This window comes from Temnothorax nylanderi, unplaced genomic scaffold, assembly GCF_030848795.1.
Source record: "Temnothorax nylanderi isolate EJ_2023f unplaced genomic scaffold, tnyl_v1.0 TNYL_tig0355_pilon, whole genome shotgun sequence".
NCBI classification, from domain to species: Eukaryota; Metazoa; Arthropoda; class Insecta; order Hymenoptera; family Formicidae; genus Temnothorax; species Temnothorax nylanderi.
In genome coordinates this window covers 108590-130577 of record NW_027249417.1, presented here as the reverse complement: position 1 = coordinate 130577, position 21988 = coordinate 108590, and the positions used below count along the sequence as shown (strand labels likewise).

Sequence of the window (21988 nt, the reverse complement as noted above, 5' to 3'; positions counted from 1 at the left end):
AACATAATATAATAACTAAATCAAAATGGATAAATGTGTAGTTATCCATTTTTTCATGTTTTTACAAGTATACTATTTTTTTTATTCTATATAAGAAAGCAAACAACTATGTCATGACATTATTTTCATAACTTCTTATTGCATTCATCAGATACCTGGTTTTTTCAATTTTTACAAATTGGAGAGGCTAAATTTTAAGCGCCAAAAGTTTACATAGCCAGATGTCTCAATTAAACAGCCCGCATATCTATGTTGGTTAACCTAAAAAAAAATACTAACTCTCCACTGTTGCTTCTTCTCTTCCTGGCGCCGCTGCTCCTCCAACTCCTCTGGATTTGTGAAGTGTCGGTTCCTGCCCTTGTGATTCACGAATTTTCCTGCACGAAAAACGGGTCAATAATAAAGCGTAACAGAAGTCGCCCTTTCGTCGAGAGAACGTGGTACGAGATAAAGACAGAGAAGAAGAGACAAGCGCTTGTGAAAGAATAGACTCACCTCGTGGCATCGTGGTTCGAAATTATACGTGTGAGTCGCAATTGATCAAATATCGAAATATCGTGAAAGACACGAATACCACCATGAACTGTCTTACCAAAGGCTGCGCCAGAATCGGCCAGAGATCCGCGCAGCGCGCTACGTATGTTCCGACGTTCCGTGCTTTCTTTATTCTTTTTACGATTATATTTTCGATAGCCTTAAGCCTTGTGTACACGATACTAGAAATCGGTCCGAGTTTCAGTTTAAGCCAATGAAACTGCTGCTTTTCTGTAAGAGCTGCAAGTTGATTGGCTTAAACCGAAACTCGGACCGATTTCTAGTATCGTGTACACAAGGCTTTAGGTCGGTTCTACATTAATCGTATCGCATAAAGGTGGGTTTTCATGGACAGTGAAATGTCCATGCAGCAGCAGCGAGATTCACAAAATTCGCATATACTTGACCGGAAATTAACGTCTTTTTAAAAGAATCTCTATATGAAATCATTTGTATTTCGTATTAAGACTTTTGAAGTGCAATGAAAAGGTTTGTGAGTCATTGAATCGTTTAACTGATGTAATTAATCATTTATTTTTACACCATGCATTTAGCCGAAATAGATAAATTATATATTAAAAGTTTTTGTATGGAATCGTTTGTATTTTGTATGAAGAGTTATGAAATGTGATTAAAAAGGTTTGTGAGTCATCCAGATAATTTTAATTAAATATTTATAAAATCCCTAAGAGCAAAAAGTCGACTTTAAGTCGACTTGAAGTCGACTTCTACCGAAACTGACTTGGCAGAGAAGTCGACATTTTTAAGGACGAAAGTCGACTTGAAGTCGGCGAATGTCGCAAAAACCACCGACTTAAAGTCGACTTCCCGTCATGATGAAAAGTCGACTTCCCGTCATGACGAAAAGTCGACTTTCCGCCAACTTTTAAAGTCGATAAAATAAACCGCCGCGTACGTCTGGAGGTCGGTTGTGTATCTTGAAACGAGGTAAAAATAACAAAAGTTAACAGATTTTATTAGATTTTGATAAATAAAATCGTAGATACGCTAATAAATTTTCTCACTTTTGTAATTTTTACCTCATTATTTCAAGATACACAATCGACCCCTTGCTGGAGGGCTAAAACTGATGCATTTCGATTTTTTTTCATATATAAAATAATTTAATTATCTAAAAAACTGTATAATTACAATCCTAATGTTTTATTCTTAATTACAAAGGCGGCCATATCTGTGCCACTTCTGCGTGCGCGGATTCCGGCAGCCACTTCTGGTAAGCTGACAATAACAGAACTAAAATTAAAACATTCCAGCGTTAATCGCGAAACAATATGCAAAATTAGCTATATAAATATATATCATATTATTATCATAATGTTGTAAATATATAATAATATTGTTTTATATATATATATATATATATATTATTATAAATATATAATATCCACAGACTTTTATACTAGACCACTAACATCTATGGACGCACTGCCGAAAAGCTGATGCGAGTGCAAGGTGCAAGTGTTAGTGAAGGGTGCGGCCATATTGAATTAACAATAAGTCACTATCGGGTGTTCAGTTGCTCATGATGTGCGTTTATCTGCATTCGTTATTACAGTACATAACGAAGCAGGCGAATGTTTTTGTGTTAAATATTGGTACATGTTATCAATAAGTTTGTAAGTCATGCCTTCGACGTGTAGCGTACTTGGATGCCGAAATCGAACCACTACTCCTGTAGTATTAAACCCTTTCTTTTGGACATTCTGTATATGCCAGACTATTGTATAGAAATCTTGTATAAAACCACTTGTATAGAATAGTAGTATAGCATATCTTGACTAAAATCAACATGGCGGCAAGCATCACGGCCGAGATGTCTGTCAGCGGTCTAGTATTGTATAGAAGTCTATGATAATATCTAAATATTATTTTATAAATTAAAATCTCACATTTTTTATCCGAACCCCAGATTTCTAGCAGTTTGTGTTTGGACACGACTCCCTGCGACTGCAGCGTTTGTACTATTGCTTGAGTGCGTGGTATCAACCTGAAAAAATCGTATTGAATTGATGTAATCTATTCGATGAATCAACGTGAAATCGAAAGGAGATAGAATAACGATTTACCTGGCCCATGACTTGGTGATGCTCCCAGGTGTCGTCAGCAGCGACGGGACAAATCGTTTCAGCTTAGGGCACACTTGACCCTCCAAGAAGAAATACGCTAACCACTTGACACCGTCCACGGATGCTCTATATCCATCGATGGTAGTGCCCATTCGGCCTTTCCGAATGTACCAGACACCCGGCAAATGATCTTCCCGGTTCATTGATTATATCTATAAATATCTTTATAAATAAGTAGGAAAAACATTATAAAGCAACAATTGTGATAAAAATACCTTGGCGGTGGATCAACCAATGGTTCACTAAGATGGCATAGCATGGGCGAATTTCGACAATCATTCGGGTTCTATCACCGTGACACCTCGCATGTACATCTTATTCGTTTCGTACACCTCTTTATAAACCACCTATTCCGGACTGATTTTCCGTAGAACGCACGAAGAATGCATGAACACAGGTTCCTTCATTTCTGGTGTTCTGAAAGATGATACAGAATGGAGAGGTCGCATTCAATAGGTCTTAATTATCGATGATAATTAATAACACACCATACCTAACCTGTAAGCATGTTTCCACTTGGCCTTATCCTGATCCTCTTTTACCTCGTCGGGCAAAACCTTTCTCGCGACTTGATCCGCCATACCTGCAAGAACTATCTGGCGTCTTATCGTGTCCTGTCTCGCGGCACGTATTCCTCGCACTCGCATAAACTCTGGTCCACTCTGTCCTCCAGCCTCCTCGAGATTCGCCGCCATATTGATGATGCATGACGCGCGACGCGCCGCTTGACTGTTTTCCGTCTTTTTATAAGTCGACTATTTAGAAGTCGACTTTTAGTCGACTTTCCGCCATTTTTAGAAGTCGACTAGAAGTCGACTTATAAAAGTCGACTTGCCGTCGACTTTCCGTCAACTGTGCTCTTAGGGATCGGTAATTATATAGCCGAAATATAGATTTTTATAGCGTTTTTCACTGGCAGAGCTGGTGCGCACTCAGTGCACATTAAAGCCGTCGTACACAAACCAACGTAAAGTATATGTTTAATATAAACGGATTAAATCATGAAATCCTCAATATTCTTTATTGCACTATTTGGTAAAATATGTACTGGGTATTTTATCAGTCAAAATATTTGCATTTTACTTTAAATATTAGACATTAAATCAGTGTACAACGGCTTTAATGTGCACTGAGTGCGCACCAGCTCTGCCAGTGAAAAACGCTATTAGCTAGTAGGGTAGCGATCATGTAACTTTTTCCCTAGAGCGGAAACGTGAAAAGTGAAAAGTTTCATGTAACTATCTCTTTCTATTGGTGTTGAATAGAAAGAGATAAACTTTTCACTTTTCACGTTCCGTCCTAGGGGAAAAGATACATGATCGATCCCCTGCATGGGACGGCACCCTAATTGGTTCCCTCCCCCCCCCCCAAAAAAATGTCGATGCGCAGTACGGATCGGCGTAAACCACAAAAAAGAGTTGAGTGCACATACTGGTTATACTGTGGCTAAAGCCTAGAGCACACGATGCTTTTTTACCTGCTGGATTGCTTGCTCGCGCCTGTGCTACGCGTCCTGATTGGCTCTTATGATTGTAAGAACCAATAAAAACCAATCAGGACGCGTAGCACAGGTACGAGCAAGCAATCCAGCAGGTAAAAAAGCATCGTGTGCTCTAGGCTTAAGGGTCGGCAGGAGACCCAGACAAACTCAGTACACTCAGGTGCACTTTATGCACTAAGTGCACGTTAAACTGCATTTTAACTCCTATTTTATTTATTATAAATTTTTAAGAGCAAAAAATGCAAAATCGGGCTCTTTACCTCCCTGCATTGTTATATAAAGAGTATATAAAAAAAAAATTCACGAATCTATGTAACTTATTTTATGAGAAATATGGATATTACGAATTACGGATTTGTAATATCCAGATTTCTCATAAAATAAGTTACATAGATTCGTGAATTTTTTTTTTATATACTCTTTATATAATAATGCAGGGAGGTAAAGAGCCCGATTTTGCATTTTTGCTCTTAAAAATTTATAATAAATAAAATACGGACTCGCAGCAAGTCGCAGCTAAGCCAACCCGACAGAGGTCTCCACCGTGTCTCCTGCCGACACTTAAGCTATGCATTTTATGTGCGATGGCCTTATCACCCTATCATTGAACGCACGTTCCAATAGTCTCTCCTCCATCGACCGACCATGATCCTGAACGCTGTGTCGAGAGCAACCGCTGGCGCTTTAAGAGTCGCCAAGCCTTCTCTCCTGCAGAATGAAGTGGCGAAAGTTTCAGGCGTCCTTACCGTCAACAGTAAGTACACATTTCGCAATTTAACTCTACAAAAACAATCGCCGATTGCACTGCATGACACTGTCGACACACTTGCCGCCTGCCATCCATTCTTCGCTCGGACGATAAATCTTCCATGAAAAATCGAACAATTTAAAATTTTCGACAGTCTCCATTCATGATAACCGATACATTTTGAATTTCATGCAAATTATTCAAACGAAAAGAATTGATCATCGATTATATAATCGGCGGTCGATTGATGTAGTGTAGACTCCTCTTGCCAATATGGCGACTTAATCACGTTCGTTTTTATCCCGTTCATATTAATTCTACGGATGGATAAACATTAAGTGCAGTTACAAAGTGTCTTACGGTACTTCGACCAGGGAGTAAACGCACGTGAAAAACATGTTTCGTCGTGTAAGGTGTTTGTTTTTTACAGTTTGCGTTTAACAATAAATTCAACGTAGCCAATTGCTTCTTTCCTTTCGATATTTCCCTCTATTCAGATATTTTGAAGATTATGTTTCGAAATATATATTAAAATTATGTTGAGAAAAGTTTCGGAGAGGCTAAGGATCTAGTTTTGAATAGTTATATAATTCGTATGATGTTAGCCGACTGACACTTTTTTAAAAAAATTAGGTGTGAAATCAATTGTATTTTGTTTGTAGATTATTGTAGTGCGTTCATTTTTGTTTGTTTGTTTATAATTAATTTTTAATTAATTATTTAATTGTAGACCATAAAACTAGTCTACATGTATTATAAAATTAAAAAAATATGTACGGAATCGATTGTATTTTGTTTGTAGATTATTGTAGTGCATTCATTTTTGTTTGTTAGTCCATAATTAATTTTTAATTAAATATTTAAAGTGTCAGTCGTCAGCTAACATTATGTTATGATACATCAACATATAAAATAAAAAAACTCTTTTGTAGTTAATTGTATTTTGTTTGTAGAGTTTTGTAGTAAAGTTAAGAAGTTTTAGTCTCTTTAAATTGTTGATAATTAATAAATACATTTGTTGAACTATCCGACAATTAATCAACGATAGCTGCTGCCCTCTCTCTCTCTCTCTCTCAGCTACATAATTCATAATACATAAATAATTATAATACATACCAATGTATTTATTAATTATAAACAATTTTAAAAAACTATAAAACTTCTTAACTTCACTACAAAACTCTACAAACAAAATACAATGAACGACAAAAGAGCTTTTTTAATTTTATAATATGTTGCTGTATCATATGATGTTAGCCGACGACTGACACTTTAAATATTTAATTAAAAATTAATTATATGGATTAACAAACGAAAATAAATGCACTACAAATGAAATACAATCAATTCCACACCTATTTTTTAAATTTTATAATAATTATAATACATATGTCGGCTAGTTTCATGGTTTACAATTAAAAATTAAATAATTAATTAAAAATTAATTATAAACTAACAAACAAAAATAAATGCACTACAAAAATCTACAAACAAAATACAATCGATTTCACACTTAATTAAAAAAAAAAAGTGTCAGTCGTCGGCTAACATCATACGAATAGTTATATAAGGCCTGTTCGTTTTCGCTGCACTTCTGAACTAGTGCAATAAGTTAGAATGAAACAAATATATTTTCTTTCATTTTAACATATTGCACTAGTGCAAAAGTGCAGCAAAAACGAACGGGCCTATATACAAGCGTATTATGTTATGTAACATATGTTCCTAACGTTTTCTCGATTTAATCATCGCAAAGATTTGGGGGTATCTTGAAATTAATTTCTTCAAGAGATATGAAAACATTTTAACTATTCGTTTATGGAGTTATATGAATCTAAGTAGAATAGAAGAATCGTTTTCTTAAAATTCCCAGAAATAATTTAAGATAATTTCTTATGTCAAAGAGAAATGTTCAGTCACTTGTCTTTTGAGCGTGTAGTTAGATTAGATAATTGTGACATTTAGACTGCTATGAATCACGAAATCTTACCATTTATTTAAAAAAAATTAACAAGAACTAGTATATTTTTTATCTTTTAGGTGTATATAGTTTTTTAGTTATGTACAGCTTCTTAATTATGTACAAATTTTCTGAGGCTTAAATGTAAGACTTAATTTTCTGAAATAGGAAGAAACTATGCAGCTAAAGCTGCAGCTGCACCCAAAGGTGGTGCGCAAGGAAAGGTAGTAGCTGTCATTGGTGCTGTTGTTGATGTACAATTCGACGACGCTCTTCCACCTATCCTTAATGCTTTGGAGGTACAGAATCGTACACCCAGGCTGGTACTTGAAGTTGCTCAGCATCTTGGAGAAAATACAGTACGCACCATCGCTATGGACGGTAATATTTTTTAGATATTATAAAACGCAGTATGTAGATTTGCAAATTTTAATCATGGATTTGCATAAAATGTGCATCGAATTTAATGAAAGCTTTATTAAGAGTTAATATATTTTGCATAAATACAAATTGACTTTTGGTAGATACAGCAATAGATCACTCGTATTTGTAGGTACGGAAGGCCTGGTACGTGGTCAGAACGTTTTAGATTCTGGATATCCTATTCGTATTCCTGTAGGAGCCGAGACTTTGGGCCGCATTATCAATGTCATTGGTGAACCCATTGACGAACGCGGACCCATCCCTACAGATAAGCTAGCCCCTATTCATGCAGATGCTCCTGAATTTGTAGACATGTCCGTCGAACAAGAGATTCTAGTCACGGGCATCAAGGTCGTGGACTTGCTAGCTCCTTACGCCAAAGGTGGAAAAATCGGTAAGACACATTGCGATAGAATTAGAACTATGGAAAGTAAAAAAAAAAGAATTGGATTTTTTAAGCAATATTTTATTGAAATTAATCATTTATTTATGTTAATGTCCATATTACGAGTCGCTTCGATATTATGTGTCAGGGTTATTCGGTGGTGCTGGAGTTGGCAAAACTGTACTCATCATGGAACTGATCAATAATGTGGCTAAAGCTCATGGTGGTTATTCGGTATTTGCCGGCGTGGGTGAAAGAACCCGCGAGGGTAATGATCTTTATCATGAGATGATCGAATCAGGTGTCATTTCTCTTAAGGACAAGACCTCTAAGGTAGCGCTAGTGTACGGACAGATGAACGAGCCGCCTGGCGCTCGCGCCCGCGTAGCTCTAACTGGACTCACTGTCGCCGAGTACTTCCGTGATCAGGAAGGTCAGGATGTGCTGTTATTCATTGACAACATTTTCAGGTTTACTCAGGCTGGTTCCGAGGTAAATAGATATAATTTAATAAGCAAACCTATATATAACTGACAAAAAGAAAAATTGTTTATCACTTTATTAATATATTTATGTGATTTCAATTTATATAATTAATAAATTTTATACTTGTATATTTGCAATATTTCCGATTCTTTAAACTAAACGAATGTTGTGTCTTATTTTGATATATTGGATATTGAAAGAAGGCTCTGATACTTTAAAAATTTCAAACTCAGGTACACTCAGGTGCACTTTATGCACTAAGTGCACGTTAAACTGCACTTTAACTCTTATTTTATTTATTATAAATTTTTAAGAGCAAAAAATGCAAAATCGGGCTCTTTACCTCCCTGCATTATTATATAAAGAGTATATATAAAAAAATTCACGAATCTATGTAACTTATTTTATGAGAAATATGGATATTACGAATTACGGATTCGAATACATTTTTGTAATTTTTTTCGATTTTTGTCTTGAAATCAACACTCGCGCGATGTGTTTTCGTGCATACTTCAATTGTGTAAAAAAAAAATTAAGTTCTGTGCAGTCTACGCAAAGCTAGACCCTTCCCTGCAATTGTCGGTAATTTGGCTTTAGGATCACCTTAAGGGTCGACAGGAGTAAGAGTGGAGACCTCTGTCGGGTTGGCTTAGCTGCGACTCGCTGCGAGTCCGTATTTTATTTATTATAAATTTTTAAGAGCCAAAATGGAAAATCCGGCTATGTACCGGGTTGCGGCTGATCTTACTGATTAAAACGAGCATAAGTTTAATGAGATTCGTTAATTAATTTGGATAAACTTTGGGAAAAACCATTTGTAGCCGTGAACTACACTAAGTGTAAGTTTGCAATAATGCTTTTTCACAGTAAATTTTTTTGTTTAGAGTCTAAACCTAATTCTGACAACGGTATCGTATTTTTGGATGTAATCCGCAGGGCATGCCACAGTCTTTTTATAACAATACATTGTAGAATTTTTATATAAAGCGAATGTTTTCGCAAGTTGAGGTTAAAACAAGTTTCGGGATTACAGACGGCTTTAGGATCCCCTTAATACACTCATTATCATATATGCTATTACGGACGATATTTTAAAAGTAAAAAGAGATTATACAAGCTGTGTCGCCTTGCATCCTACGAATTATTTAGATCCATCTAATCACCTGTTTATCAAAATAAAAAATTTCTGTTTTTGACAAGGTCAATTTTTTTCGTTTTTATAATCATTTCATAAGTCAATTAAATATTTTCAAACTCCTCTTAATAACTATTAATATGTCTATAATGTATATACGTGTTTTAGGTGTCCGCTTTGTTGGGTCGTATTCCATCCGCCGTGGGTTACCAACCTACGTTAGCCACCGACATGGGTACCATGCAGGAACGTATCACCACGACGAAGAAGGGATCCATTACTTCCGTTCAAGCTATTTATGTGCCTGCTGATGACTTGACAGATCCTGCTCCTGCTACCACCTTCGCTCACTTGGACGCTACAACCGTGTTGTCACGCGCAATTGCTGAGTTAGGTACGTATCTCTCTGAGAATTGCATCTATTGTATCACGGTATTGTGTCCGATAATCTTTCGAGCATTTATTGGCGATATAGGTATTTATCCAGCTGTTGATCCTCTCGACTCCACATCCCGTATCATGGATCCCAATATTATTGGAACAGAACACTATAATATTGCTCGTGGTGTACAGAAGATCCTCCAGGATTATAAATCGCTGCAGGATATCATTGCAATCTTGGGTATGGACGAATTGTCAGAGGAAGACAAACTTACGGTTGCACGCGCGCGTAAAATCCAGAGGTTCTTGTCTCAGCCATTCCAGGTAAACACTAATATAAATATAAAACACTATATATAAATTTGATGGAATCCTTTCTTTGAAAATCGCAATTTTTGAAATATTAGCGTTACTTTCATAAATTATCTTATTATTTTCTTCATTCTTATCATTTGGATTTACATTCTTCAAGGGACCCAGTATTATAATTTACTTTATTTAAATTTGTGATTTGTTTCTGTTTTTTATTCTTGGTTTTTTTTTGGAATATTTTTTCATTCAAAATTTCTTGTATCATGTGGTAAGATATTTGATAATCGATTGTTTTACTTTGTTTCATTATGTATCATATTAAAAAGTCAATCGTGTCATTCTAGGTCGCCGAAGTGTTTACCGGTCATGCCGGCAAACTAGTACCATTACAAGAAACCATCAAAGGATTCCAAAAGATTTTGGCCGGAGAATTGGATCACTTACCAGAAGTAGCGTTCTACATGGTCGGCCCGATTGAAGAAGTTGTAGCGAAAGCAGAATCATTAGCCAAACAATAAATTAACTTACAGTCATCGTAAAAGCGTTTAAATTTTATTCTATCATCTATTCTTTTTCTATTCTATCATCTAATCTTTTTTTAATCATGAAAACAACCTTCCAGTGAAATTTGCATTCTCTTATAATTTTTTATCATCAGTTTCTTTGATGAGATCTCAATAAACAAGTACTAAAAGTGTATTTGAGTAAAAAAAGTATAAAAGATGAGCGAAAGAGCATGAAGATATTACTGAATTCTTTATCGCAACATATATGAATTATTACTGTAATTATTACTTGAAAGGTTGCTTTATGCTTTACCTTCTTTTCGTTACAAAAGCATTCATTAGAAACTATACTTGAATTTGTTCAGTCAGAATATACATCAACATATGATATTTCTAGACTTTCTCCACAGATCTAATTAATATAATCGTGTTATTGCTAATTAACCGTAGAATCACGATGTATATGTTAGACATAAATAAAAGTTTTACAAAAACGCAATAATGTTCATTATATATCTTATTTTAATAATGTTTTAATAACTTTCTGTCAAAATTGTGGAAAAATAATTGATACAGTATATAATTGAAAATCTAATGCAATACCATAAATATAAATTAGAAATTACATGTCCTTTTTTGCATTGATAAGAAAGCACGTTAGTGATTATAATTATTTTTCTTCGTCAAAATCAATCATTGGTTGTTCCAATCTGTATGCTTTTTTCAATATCTGAAAAAAGACAGTTTTATTAACTTTATAACTTCAATTTTTAATATTTTTTCCTACAATTTTAATGTGCCCAATAGATCCTCAATTTAATCTGATAAATTTTTTACAGAATACAAAATAGTTTTTATATATGTAAAACTAAGAAAAGTAAAAAATTTTCTTTTTTTTATTTAACTGTGATTTGATTCGAAATCCATTAAATAGCGGATTTTTTAAGAATTTTAACTTACTCTCCATTGTTTCATGTTTAATGACGTGACATTCTGAATACCCATTCTATTGCTAGATCGTTTTTGTTGTGAATTTATTTCCTTGTGATATGGTTCCACAACGAGACTTCTTTGATCTGAGATAAAAATAATCAAATTTTGATAATAAATAAGAAGAAAAAAAGATGGAACTACTTGTGTTTGAAAAGATAAAAACATACCTTTTTTCAATTTCATTACTCCATCTTTTACAAGGAACGATATGTATAACATGTTTCTAATGGTCCTTCCGAAATCATGGGGGTGCAGAATCAATTGAAAGAAATCGAGCGGTTTTCCAGCTTCTTTACAGTAACATGTTATTAACTTTTTAATCTTTCTCACAGTACGTTCCACACTGTCTTCATCCTTTGTGTTTGCATGTGGCACCAGTTTATCAGGTACTGTCACTGCAGGTTGCGATGCTACTCTCTGTTCAGGTTTCTTCCTAACTATTATCTTCTTCTCTAAAGGATCCAATGTGCCTGAAATAAAAATTTCCAGAAATTTAACTAGATTTTTTAAATATAAGTACAAATTTAAAATTACTTGACAGTATGCCTAAAAAAATATTCACAAATATATATATATTTGATATATTTGTGTGCGCGCGCACACACACACGCGCGCACACACGCACGCACACACGCACACGCGCACACACACGCACGCACACACGCACACACACACACACACACACACACACACACACACACACACACACACACACACCCAAGATTAATATTTGTAGTATAAATGTACTTTTTTTATTTTTAATAATTTTAAACAGACCTAATAGTGTGCTGCTATTAGCAATCCTTTTAAACAATTTTGTTACCCGTCTCTCTAAAAGTGACCAATTCGGAGACTGTGACTTTCCTGATGTTTCTTGCAAATGTTTTACCTAAGACATAGATATTGCAAAAATAACTATATGATAATAATAATGAGAAAAATAATAAATAAAATAAAGCTTAGAAGTAGCAACAATCGCAATATATTTTGTTAAGCATTTTAATATCAAGAATGTATACTACTGTTAAAAGTCGAGCTGAGACCATATATAAAATTTAAAACTATTCCAGTAAAACATGATGTAGAAATCTGATTCGTATTTTACTCAATATTTTTTCTGAATTGGAAAGTAAATAGGCATTATATTTAGCACAGTTGTAATTAATCTAGCATTAATTTCAAGAAAACGGAAGTCTTGTCAGAAAAAAATAAAATAAACTTGTAGCTTGAGTACTTAGATTACTAAAAAAAAAAAGTAATTAGATGTAAGGGTGGCTACTTCAACGAAAAAAGTGTCTAATGTTTTTTAGTGTCTAATACTTTTTTCATCTTGTAAAAATTTTTTTTTAACAAAATTTTCAAATATTTTATATTATTTTTCATTTTATAAAGCGATGAATAAAATAATAAAAATATGTCAAATTATAATGCATAACTTTGATTTCATTTTGTATATAGACATTTTCAATGGTCTCAAATTTTTGACCGATAGCATAGATAAATATAGATATATAATTATAATCTTCATCAAACCTACCAATTTTTGTGAAAAGTCGATATGATCATAGTCGCGCATTCTCTTTGTCAGTGAGATAGTGCAAGTTTTTAGAACTTTGGAAGACGACGTCATCATTTGTGAATCGATAAGCACCTCCTGCTGATTAGAGACTAAAAATATGAATAAAATATGGATTAATGTATAATAAAGTAAAATATATATATATAAACAAGATTTTCTAATTTTTATCAAATTGCAATATTATTGTTCCAATACATGATTTAACACATAAATATGTATCTTACATTATGTATTAAATATATATACATATAATATTATTATATATATAAAATTTGTATATATGTATACTCTGTTCAACGAGAGATTGAGAGTATTTCGGGCGAAAACTCGTCCGTTTCGCGCGAGTTTCCCCCCCACGGAAGGCCTAGAAAGCCCCTCTCCACACTGCCGTGCCGTATACGAGCGTGCTACGCTCTCCTCACTTTGCCCGCCTATGCGTAGAACCACTCTCAATTTCTCGTTAGATGGAGTATAGTTTATCTCGTACATATAATGTAAAACTTTGTATAATTTTATATATTATACGAGAATAATATCGCATATGTAAAAAAATATAACTTTAAAGTTTTTATACCTTTTTCTTCTATACTTGTTTCAGAAGTAACATGATCGACTTCGTTTATGGCTTCATCCAGCTTATTTATTGTGGAACCATTGGCCACTTCCTCTGCAAATTATTTCTTAATTGGTCATATATTTAAGTACAGAGCAAAAAGAAGATAAAACAATTTTTTTATTACGTAAAACTAATGTTTGCTGCAAGGCACGCTTCAGGCAATTTTTACGTTCCCTGGAAGATCTAGCATTGGACGAATTTAAACAACTCGTTGAATTTCTGCTGTTTAACATTTTGATAAAACGTTTTCCCGTAACTTCTTCTGAAGAGATAAAAGCACCTTGTTCTGTAAGCAAAAATAAGAGATGATAGTATAATGAGATATATAATACTTTAAATGATTAGCAATTGTATGATCAGGAAGATTAATATATCTTTCTTACGCATTAACATTTTCAATAATAGAATTAAATTTTACATTATTTTTGTGATATATGTGTCAGTGTGTATACACAACACACGTTTATACATACAACACACAACACATATATACAATTTTAGATAAACTAAAAAAGCAGAAAGTGTAGTTTATTACAATTTTAATGTATATGCTCATATAAATTTAGGAGTAAGTACAGACAGCAACATTAATGACTACGTTTATACGGTGACTTGTAACCCAGTGTTTAGTAACTACAGTATACTATCTGACCTAAAATACTTCTTCTTTTGATCATGACGATTATTTAAATATCAAACTATTTTGATACTCTAAACATCTGAAACAATGGGTTTGTTTTCTGTTACTGTACTGGCTGCACTAGTTCAGAGTTTATCTTTCTTACTCCACATTGGAAGGAAAAAGGTAAACTCTGAACTAGTGCAGCCAGTTCAGTAACAGAAAACGGACCTAATCTTTGATATATATTATATATTAAAAGTTGTAGTTTAAACATCGAAAAAGCTCATATTTAAATGATCATTATGATCAAAAAAAGAAAAATTTTGGATCGGATAGTATACGATAGTTATTCAACTGGATTACAAGCTGCCATGTAAACGTAGTCAATAATGCCTTCTCATCTGAAGAGAACCGCATCCGAGTAAAATATCACATAATAGGCGATTTTTGGCGTGACTCTGGTATAAGCAACCAACGGGTACCAAACTGCACCAGTAGTGCGATTCTGTAACTCGTTATGAGGTATCGACTATCGTTGCGCAGATATTTTATATGGTAAAAAAGCTGCGCAATTGTCGTTATAGCTCATAACGACGGCATAACGAGTTACAGAATTGCACTACAGAACCAATAGCAGCCACGGATAGCGACTTTGGTATATGTACCAAGCCATACCAAACGATCGCCAAAAATCGCCTGATATCTACCATTTGACTCGGATGCGGCTCTCTTCAAGTGTACATAAAAAAATGTACAAAATAAATATATAAATGATATTACTTTTATACCTAAGAATTTTTTACTCACTTATCTCGCACAAATTTGAGACGACTGAAACAACTCTTTCTGTAAATTGATGCTTCTTTGATTGAGTCGACGGGAGTGACGGGCAACCGGCAAACTCCGCTTTCAGGGTTACCAACGCTGAGAAATAAATTCTCAGGGTGAAATACGTACAATACACAGGGCTGCGTTCGAAAACTTAGGCCGGTATTCATATACTACGTTTACGCGAGCGTTAAGGCCATCGCACACAAAATGCATAGCTTAGCATAAGCGTAGCATAAGACCGCTAAACCAATGAGCATCCAGCATAAAGTCGCCATATTGATTTACATAAGATGCTTATTGGTCCAGCGGTCTTATGGCTTCTGCACACAGGACGCGGAAACGCTTGCCGCGCGGCAAGAGGCGACGCGGTAGCCAGTCAACGTGTTGCTTTTCCGTAAGAACCAAAAGTTTATTGGCTATCGCGTCGCTTCTTGCCGCGCGGCAAGCGTTTCCGCGTCCTGTGTGCAGAAGCCATTATCCCTAAGAGCACAGTTGACGGAAAGTCGACGGCAAGTCGACTTTTATAAGTCGACTTCTAGTCGACTTCTAAAAATGGCGGAAAGTCGACTAAAAGTCGACTTCTAAATAGTCGACTTCTAAAAATGGCGGAAAGTCGACTAAAAGTCGACTTCTAAATAGTCGACTTATAAAAAGACGGAAAACAGTCAAGCGGCGCGTCATGCATCATCAATATGGCGGCGAATCTCGAGGAGGCTGGAGGACCAGATGAGTGGACCAGAATTTACGCGAGTGCGAGGAATACGTGCCGCGAGACAGGACACGATAAGACGCCAGATAGTTCTTGCAGGTATGGCGGATCAAGTCGCGAGAAAGGTTTTGCCCGACGAGGTAAAAGAGGATCAGGATAAGGCCAAGTGGAAACATGCTTACAGGTTAGGTATGGTGTGTTATTAATTATCATCGATAATTAAGACCTATTGAATGCGACCTCTCCATTCTGTATCATCTTTCAGAACACCAGAAATGAAGGAACCTGTGTTCATGCATTCTTCGTGCGTTCTACGGAAAATCAGTCCGGAATAGGTGGTTTATAAAGAGGTGTACGAAACGAATAAGATGTACATGCGAGGTGTCACGGTGATAGAACCCGAATGATTGCCGAAATTCGCCCATGCTATGCCATCTTAGTGAACCATTGGTTGATCCACCGCCAAGGTATTTTTATCACAATTGTTGCTTTATAATGTTTTTCCTACTTATTTATAAAGATATTTATAGATATAATCAATGAACCGGGAGGATCATTTGCCGCGTGTCTGGTACATTCGGAAAGGCCGAATGGGCACTACCATCGATGGATATAGAGCATCCGTGGATGGTGTCAAGTGGTTAGCGTATTTCTTCTTGGAGGGTCAAGTGTGCCCTAAGCTGAAACGATTTGTCCTGTCGCTGCTGACGACACCTGGGAGCATCACCAAGTCATGGGCCAGGTAAATCGTTATTCTATCTCCTTTCGATTTCACGTTGATTCATCGAATAGATTACATCAATTCAATACGATTTTTTCAGGTTGATACCACGCACTCAAGCAATAGTACAAACGCTGCAGTCGCAGGGAGTCGTGTCCAAACACAAACTGCTAGAAATCTGAGGTTCGGATAAAAAATGTGAGATTTTAATTTATAAAATAATATTTAGATATTATCATAGACTTCTATACAATACTAGACCGCTGACAGACATCTCGGCCGTGATGCTTGCCGCCATGTTGATTTTAGTCAAGATATGCTATGCTACTATTCTATACAAGTGGTTTTATACAAGATTTCTATACAATAGTTTGGCATATACAGAATGTCCAAAAGAAAGGGTTTAATACTACAGGAGTAGTGGTTCGATTTCGGCATCCAAGTACGCTACACGTCGAAGGCATGACTTACAAACTTATTGATAACATGTACCAATATTTAACACAAAAACATTTGCCTGCTTCGTTATGTACTGTAATAACGAATGCAGATAAACGCACATCATGAGCAACTGAACACCCGATAGTGACTTATTGTTAATTCAATATGGCCGCACCCTTCACTAACACTTGCACCTTGCACTCGCATCAGCTTTTCGGCAGTGCGTCCATAGATGTTAGTGGTCTAGTATAAAAGTCTGTGGATATTATATGTTTATAATAATATATATATATATATATATAAAACAATATTATTATATATTTACAACATTATGATAATAATATGATATATATTTATATAGCTAATTTTGCATATTGTTTCGCGATTAACGCTGGAATGTTTTAATTTTAGTTCTGTTATTGTCAGCTTACCAGAAGTGGCTGCCAGAATCCGCGCACGCAGAAGTGGCACAGATATGGCCGCCTTTGTAATTAAGAATAAAACATTAGGATTGTAATTATACAGTTTTTTAGATAATTAAATTATTTTATATATGAAAAAAAATCGAAATGCATCAGTTTTAGCCCTCCAGCAAGGGGTCGATTGTGTATCTTGAAATAATGAGGTAAAAATTACAAAAGTGAGAAAATTCATTAGCGTATCTACGATTTTATTTATCAAAATCTAATAAAATCTGTTAACTTTTGTTATTTTTACCTCGTTTCAAGATACACAATCGACCTCCAGACGTACGCGGCGGTTTATTTTATCGACTTTAAAAGTTGGCGGGAAGTCGACTTTTCGTCATGACGGGAAGTCGACTTTTCATCATGACGGGAAGTCGACTTTAAGTCGGTGGTTTTTGCGACATTCGCCGACTTCAAGTCGACTTCAAGTCGACTTTCGTCCTTAAAAATGTCGACTTCTCTGCCAAGTCAGTTTCGGTAAAAGTCGACTTCAAGTCGACTTAAAGTCGACTTTTTGCTCTTAGGGTTATGTTATGCTTATGCAGCCTATGCAATTTTGTGTGCGATGGCCTTTAGGGTGCGGTTACATGGGCTGATATTTTCCGCGTAAAGCCCGTATCAGACTACGGATTGGGATTGAGATTGGATTGAAATTTAATCAATCAGAATAAAGAAAACTAACTTCAAGTTTAGTGAACTATGCTCTAATTGGTCAAATTTCAATCCAATCTCAATCCCAATCCGTAGTCTGATACGGGCATACAGGTGCGATTTCACGATGACGCTCGACGCTGGATTCGAGCGTCAAATCTGGTCACGTGATAAATTCAGAGGGACGCGAAATATAACCTAACCACTGGATTGGTTGAATTCGAGCGTCGAGTGTCAAAGCTAAACACAGTTTAGCTTTTTGGCGCTGTTTGACGCTCGAATCTAGAGTCCCTCGTATGGCTGCCACGGTGGCCAATATTTTTGTTGACACCATAAAAGCAAAACACATAAGGTGTGTGAGCGAAATCCTTACCATGTTATGTGACGTGTCATCGGAAAACCTTTATAAAATAATATTTAGATATTATCATAGACTTCTATACAATACTAGACCGCTGACAGACATCTCGGCCGTGATGCTTGCCGCCATGTTGATTTTAGTCAAGATATGCTATGCTACTATTCTATACAAGTGGTTTTATACAAGATTTCTATACAATAGTTTGGCATATACAGAATGTCCAAAAGAAAGGGTTTAATACTACAGGAGTAGTGGTTCGATTTCGGCATCCAAGTACGCTACACGTCGAAGGCATGACTTACAAACTTATTGATAACATGTACCAATATTTAACACAAAAACATTTGCCTGCTTCGTTATGTACTGTAATAACGAATGCAGATAAACGCACATCATGAGCAACTGAACACCCGATAGTGACTTATTGTTAATTCAATATGGCCGCACCCTTCACTAACACTTGCACCTTGCACTCGCATCAGCTTTTCGGCAGTGCGTCCATAGATGTTAGTGGTCTAGTATAAAAGTCTGTGGATATTATATGTTTATAATAATATATATATATATATATAAAACAATATTATTATATATTTACAACATTATGATAATAATATGATATATATTTATATAGCTAATTTTGCATATTGTTTCGCGATTAACGCTGGAATGTTTTAATTTTAGTTCTGTTATTGTCAGCTTACCAGAAGTGGCTGCCAGAATCCGCGCACGCAGAAGTGGCACAGATATGGCCGCCTTTGTAATTAAGAATAAAACATTAGGATTGTAATTATACAGTTTTTTAGATAATTAAATTATTTTATATATGAAAAAAAATCGAAATGCATCAGTTTTAGCCCTCCAGCAAGGGGTCGATTGTGTATCTTGAAATAATGAGGTAAAAATTACAAAAGTGAGAAAATTCATTAGCGTATCTACGATTTTATTTATCAAAATCTAATAAAATCTGTTAACTTTTGTTATTTTTACCTCGTTTCAAGATACACAATCGACCTCCAGACGTACGCGGCGGTTTATTTTATCGACTTTAAAAGTTGGCGGGAAGTCGACTTTTCGTCATGACGGGAAGTCGACTTTTCATCATGACGGGAAGTCGACTTTAAGTCGGTGGTTTTTGCGACATTCGCCGACTTCAAGTCGACTTCAAGTCGACTTTCGTCCTTAAAAATGTCGACTTCTCTGCCAAGTCAGTTTCGGTAAAAGTCGACTTCAAGTCGACTTAAAGTCGACTTTTTGCTCTTAGGGTTATGTTATGCTTATGCAGCCTATGCAATTTTGTGTGCGATGGCCTTTAGGGTGCGGTTACATGGGCTGATATTTTCCGCGTAAAGCCCGTATCAGACTACGGATTGGGATTGAGATTGGATTGAAATTTAATCAATCAGAATAAAGAAAACTAACTTCAAGTTTAGTGAACTATGCTCTAATTGGTCAAATTTCAATCCAATCTCAATCCCAATCCGTAGTCTGATACGGGCATACAGGTGCGATTTCACGATGACGCTCGACGCTGGATTCGAGCGTCAAATCTGGTCACGTGATAAATTCAGAGGGACGCGAAATATAACCTAACCACTGGATTGGTTGAATTCGAGCGTCGAGTGTCAAAGCTAAACACAGTTTAGCTTTTTGGCGCTGTTTGACGCTCGAATCCAGCGTCGAGCGTCATCGTGAAATCGCACCTTTATAGCGTTTTTTCTTGGCTGCACTATCGCCCACTAGTGCAACACTAGTGCAACACTAGTGCAATATTAGGTCTGTTCTTTGCAGCTGAACTGGCTGCACTAGTTCAGAGTATCTTTTTTACACCACATTGGAAGGAAAAGGATGAACTCTGAACTAGTGCAGCCAGTTCAGCTGTAAAGAACAGACCAATTGTTGCACTAGTGTTGCACTAGTGTTGCACTAGTGGGCGGTAGTGCAGCCAAGAAAAAACGCTATTAAGGGGATCCTGGAGTGACAGCGACAAGGCATAATCGGTCTAAGCAATATCTTTGAATTGGCTGAACAGAATGGAAAATCCTTTTACACGATTAAAGTACGCACAAAAATGTAGAGGGCTGTACATAATTTTTTCTAATAAACTAAAAAAAAATTTTATTTTTATAAATATTGTCTTCACCTGACGACAATATTTGCTTTATACAAAAATTCTGCAGTTTTTCTATAGAAAATAGTGATGCAGCCCTCTACAAAAAACTGTCAGGAATAATATCGTGCAATTAGAAGTAAGATTTGAAGCCTAAAAAAAAAAGATATTACTTAGACCAGTGGAAGATGCAAGGTTAGGTGCTATCCTTGTCTATATCCTTGTCTATACAAGGACAGATATAGTCGGTGAGCACTTCTTTATCGACGCTGATCGAGTTCGCCTGCGGCTCCAGCATCCCCTTAAGGGTCGACAGGAGTAACACTACCGACCTCTGTTGGGTTGCTTAGCTGCGAGTCCGTATTTTATTTATTATAAATTTTTTAAGAGCCAAAATGGAAAATCCGGCTATGTACCGGGTTGCGGCTGATCTTACTGATTAAAACGAGCATAAGTTTAATGAGATTCGTTAATTAATTTGGCTAAAATTTGGGAAAAACCGTTTCTAAGCAGCTTTGCAAGCCTGAAAAGCTGCTTAGAAACGGTTTTTCCCAAATTTTAGCCAAATTAATTAACGAATCTCATTAAACTTATGCTCGTTTTAATCAGTAAGATCAGCCGCAACCCGGTACATAGCCGGATTTTCCATTTTGGCTCTTAAAAAATTTATAATAAATAAAATACGGACTCGCAGCTAAGCAACCCAACAGAGGTCGGTAGTGTTACTCCTGTCGACCCTTAAGGGGATGCTGGAGCCGCAGGCGAACTCGATCAGCGTCGATAAAGAAGTGCTCACCGACTATATCTGTCCTTGTATAGACAAGGATATAGACAAGGATAGCACCTAACCTTGCATCTTCCACTGGTCTAAGTAATATCTTTCTTTTTAGGCTTCAAATCTTACTTCTAATTGCACGATATTATTCCTGACAGTTTTTTGTAGAGGGCTGCATCACTATTTTCTATAGAAATACTGCAGAATTTTTGTATAAAGCAAATTTGTCGTCAGGTGAAGACAATATTTATAAAAATAAAATTTTTTTTTAGTTTATCAGAAAAAATCATGTACAGCCCTCTACATTTTTGTGCGTACTTTAATCGTGTAAAAGGATTTTCCATTCTGTTCAGCCAATTCAAAGATATTGCTTAGACCGATTATGCCTTGTCGCTGTCACTCCAGGATCCCCTTAATCTACTACGACTAGAGTCCTATATTAGTAGACCGCCATCTTATGATCGTACTCCCTGCTGTCTATTGGTCTATAACCGACCAATCAGAAGGAGGAACAAGTTTGCGTCTCTCTACTAATATAGGACACTCTATTGTAGATCGGGTCTTACAAGCAAAGAAGAAGGTCTATCTTTTCCTTTT

At 35.8% G+C, this 21988-nt stretch overlaps 5 protein-coding genes across 14 annotated transcripts in view; 2 read left to right on the top strand and 3 right to left on the bottom strand.

The window, feature by feature from the left end:
• The window catches only part of LOC139781699 (uncharacterized), a 36682-nt gene extending 36012 nt beyond the window's left edge, over positions 1-670 (bottom strand). Inside the window, exons 1-2 of the mRNA XM_071720580.1 lie at positions 496-670; positions 280-377 (exon numbers count right to left, since the gene is read on the bottom strand). Coding sequence (XP_071576681.1) covers positions 280-377; positions 496-505 — 108 coding nt within the window. The 5' untranslated portion in view covers positions 506-670. The remainder of the gene's footprint in view (positions 1-279; positions 378-495) is intronic.
• Positions 671-1546: 876 nt separating this feature from the next.
• On the bottom strand, positions 1547-3398 carry LOC139781700 (probable ATP-dependent RNA helicase DHX37). Of its 4 annotated transcripts, none has more exons than XM_071720581.1 (5): positions 3175-3398; positions 2897-3098; positions 2622-2833; positions 2445-2542; positions 1547-1788 (listed from the first exon to the last, which is right to left on the bottom strand). In XM_071720581.1, the coding sequence occupies exons 3-5, from the start codon at positions 2822-2824 to the stop codon at positions 1709-1711; spliced, it is 381 nt and encodes a 126-aa protein (XP_071576682.1). In that variant the 5' UTR covers positions 2825-2833; positions 2897-3098; positions 3175-3398; the 3' UTR covers positions 1547-1708. The 4 variants fall into 4 exon arrangements, 3 of the variants coding, with proteins under 3 accessions (XP_071576682.1, XP_071576683.1, XP_071576684.1); XM_071720582.1 differs by having other exon boundaries at positions 1547-1773; XM_071720583.1 differs by lacking the exon at positions 1547-1788 and adding an exon at positions 2062-2383 and having other exon boundaries at positions 3175-3397.
• Positions 3399-4775: 1377 nt separating this feature from the next.
• Atpsynbeta (ATP synthase, beta subunit) lies at positions 4776-11020 on the top strand. The gene is made up of 7 exons (XM_071720585.1): positions 4776-4936; positions 7059-7271; positions 7444-7707; positions 7847-8190; positions 9488-9713; positions 9795-10024; positions 10357-11020. The coding sequence occupies exons 1-7, from the start codon at positions 4828-4830 to the stop codon at positions 10528-10530; spliced, it is 1560 nt and encodes a 519-aa protein (XP_071576686.1). The 5' UTR covers positions 4776-4827; the 3' UTR covers positions 10531-11020.
• A 2-nt stretch (positions 11021-11022) lies between these two features.
• Nse4 (Non-SMC element 4) lies at positions 11023-15243 on the bottom strand. 2 transcript variants are annotated; one of them, XM_071720586.1, is made up of 8 exons: positions 15136-15243; positions 13831-13992; positions 13665-13757; positions 13049-13179; positions 12289-12400; positions 11679-11981; positions 11479-11594; positions 11023-11248 (listed from the first exon to the last, which is right to left on the bottom strand). In XM_071720586.1, exons 2-8 carry the CDS (start codon positions 13937-13939, stop codon positions 11189-11191), a joined length of 924 nt encoding a protein of 307 aa, XP_071576687.1. In that variant the 5' UTR covers positions 13940-13992; positions 15136-15243; the 3' UTR covers positions 11023-11188. The 2 variants fall into 2 exon arrangements, with proteins under 2 accessions (XP_071576687.1, XP_071576688.1); XM_071720587.1 differs by having other exon boundaries at positions 15117-15178.
• A 434-nt stretch (positions 15244-15677) lies between these two features.
• Positions 15678-17594, top strand: LOC139781693 (probable ATP-dependent RNA helicase DHX37). 6 transcript variants are annotated; one of them, XM_071720574.1, is made up of 5 exons: positions 15678-16057; positions 16134-16335; positions 16399-16610; positions 16690-16772; positions 16849-17521. In XM_071720574.1, the coding sequence occupies exons 3-4, from the start codon at positions 16408-16410 to the stop codon at positions 16769-16771; spliced, it is 285 nt and encodes a 94-aa protein (XP_071576675.1). In that variant the 5' UTR covers positions 15678-16057; positions 16134-16335; positions 16399-16407; the 3' UTR covers position 16772; positions 16849-17521. The 6 variants fall into 6 exon arrangements, 1 of the variants encoding a protein (XP_071576675.1); XR_011720635.1 differs by having other exon boundaries at positions 15686-16052; positions 16690-16787; positions 17442-17594; XR_011720634.1 differs by having other exon boundaries at positions 15686-16062; positions 16690-16787; positions 17442-17594.
• Positions 17595-21988: the final 4394 nt, after the last annotated feature.

What these genes read in the sequence shown, in the direction of transcription:
- Nse4 (XM_071720586.1), bottom strand. Translation starts at nt 13,939, where the DNA reads ATGTTAAACAGCAGAAATTCAACGAGTTGTTTAAATTCGTCCAATGCT. An exon ending in TAATAGCAGCACACTATTAG is followed by an intron (nt 11,982 to 12,288) that starts GTCTGTTTAAAA and finishes TTTTTATTTCAG; the next exon opens with GCACATTGGATCCTTTAGAG. An exon ending in AGTAATGAAATTGAAAAAAG is followed by an intron (nt 11,595 to 11,678) that starts GTATGTTTTTAT and finishes TTTTTATCTCAG; the next exon opens with ATCAAAGAAGTCTCGTTGTG.
- Atpsynbeta (XM_071720585.1), top strand. Translation starts at nt 4,828, where the DNA reads ATGATCCTGAACGCTGTGTCGAGAGCAACCGCTGGCGCTTTAAGAGTC. An exon ending in ACGCACCATCGCTATGGACG is followed by an intron (nt 7,272 to 7,443) that starts GTAATATTTTTT and finishes TCGTATTTGTAG; the next exon opens with GTACGGAAGGCCTGGTACGT. An exon ending in TTACTCAGGCTGGTTCCGAG is followed by an intron (nt 8,191 to 9,487) that starts GTAAATAGATAT and finishes TACGTGTTTTAG; the next exon opens with GTGTCCGCTTTGTTGGGTCG.
- LOC139781700 (XM_071720581.1), bottom strand. Translation starts at nt 2,824, where the DNA reads ATGAACCGGGAAGATCATTTGCCGGGTGTCTGGTACATTCGGAAAGGC. An exon ending in ATCACCAAGTCATGGGCCAG is followed by an intron (nt 2,543 to 2,621) that starts GTAAATCGTTAT and finishes CGATTTTTTCAG; the next exon opens with GTTGATACCACGCACTCAAG. An exon ending in CTGGGGTTCGGATAAAAAAT is followed by an intron (nt 1,789 to 2,444) that starts GTGAGATTTTAA and finishes TTTTAATTTTAG; the next exon opens with TTCTGTTATTGTCAGCTTAC.
- LOC139781693 (XM_071720574.1), top strand. Translation starts at nt 16,408, where the DNA reads ATGAACCGGGAGGATCATTTGCCGCGTGTCTGGTACATTCGGAAAGGC. An exon ending in ATCACCAAGTCATGGGCCAG is followed by an intron (nt 16,611 to 16,689) that starts GTAAATCGTTAT and finishes CGATTTTTTCAG; the next exon opens with GTTGATACCACGCACTCAAG.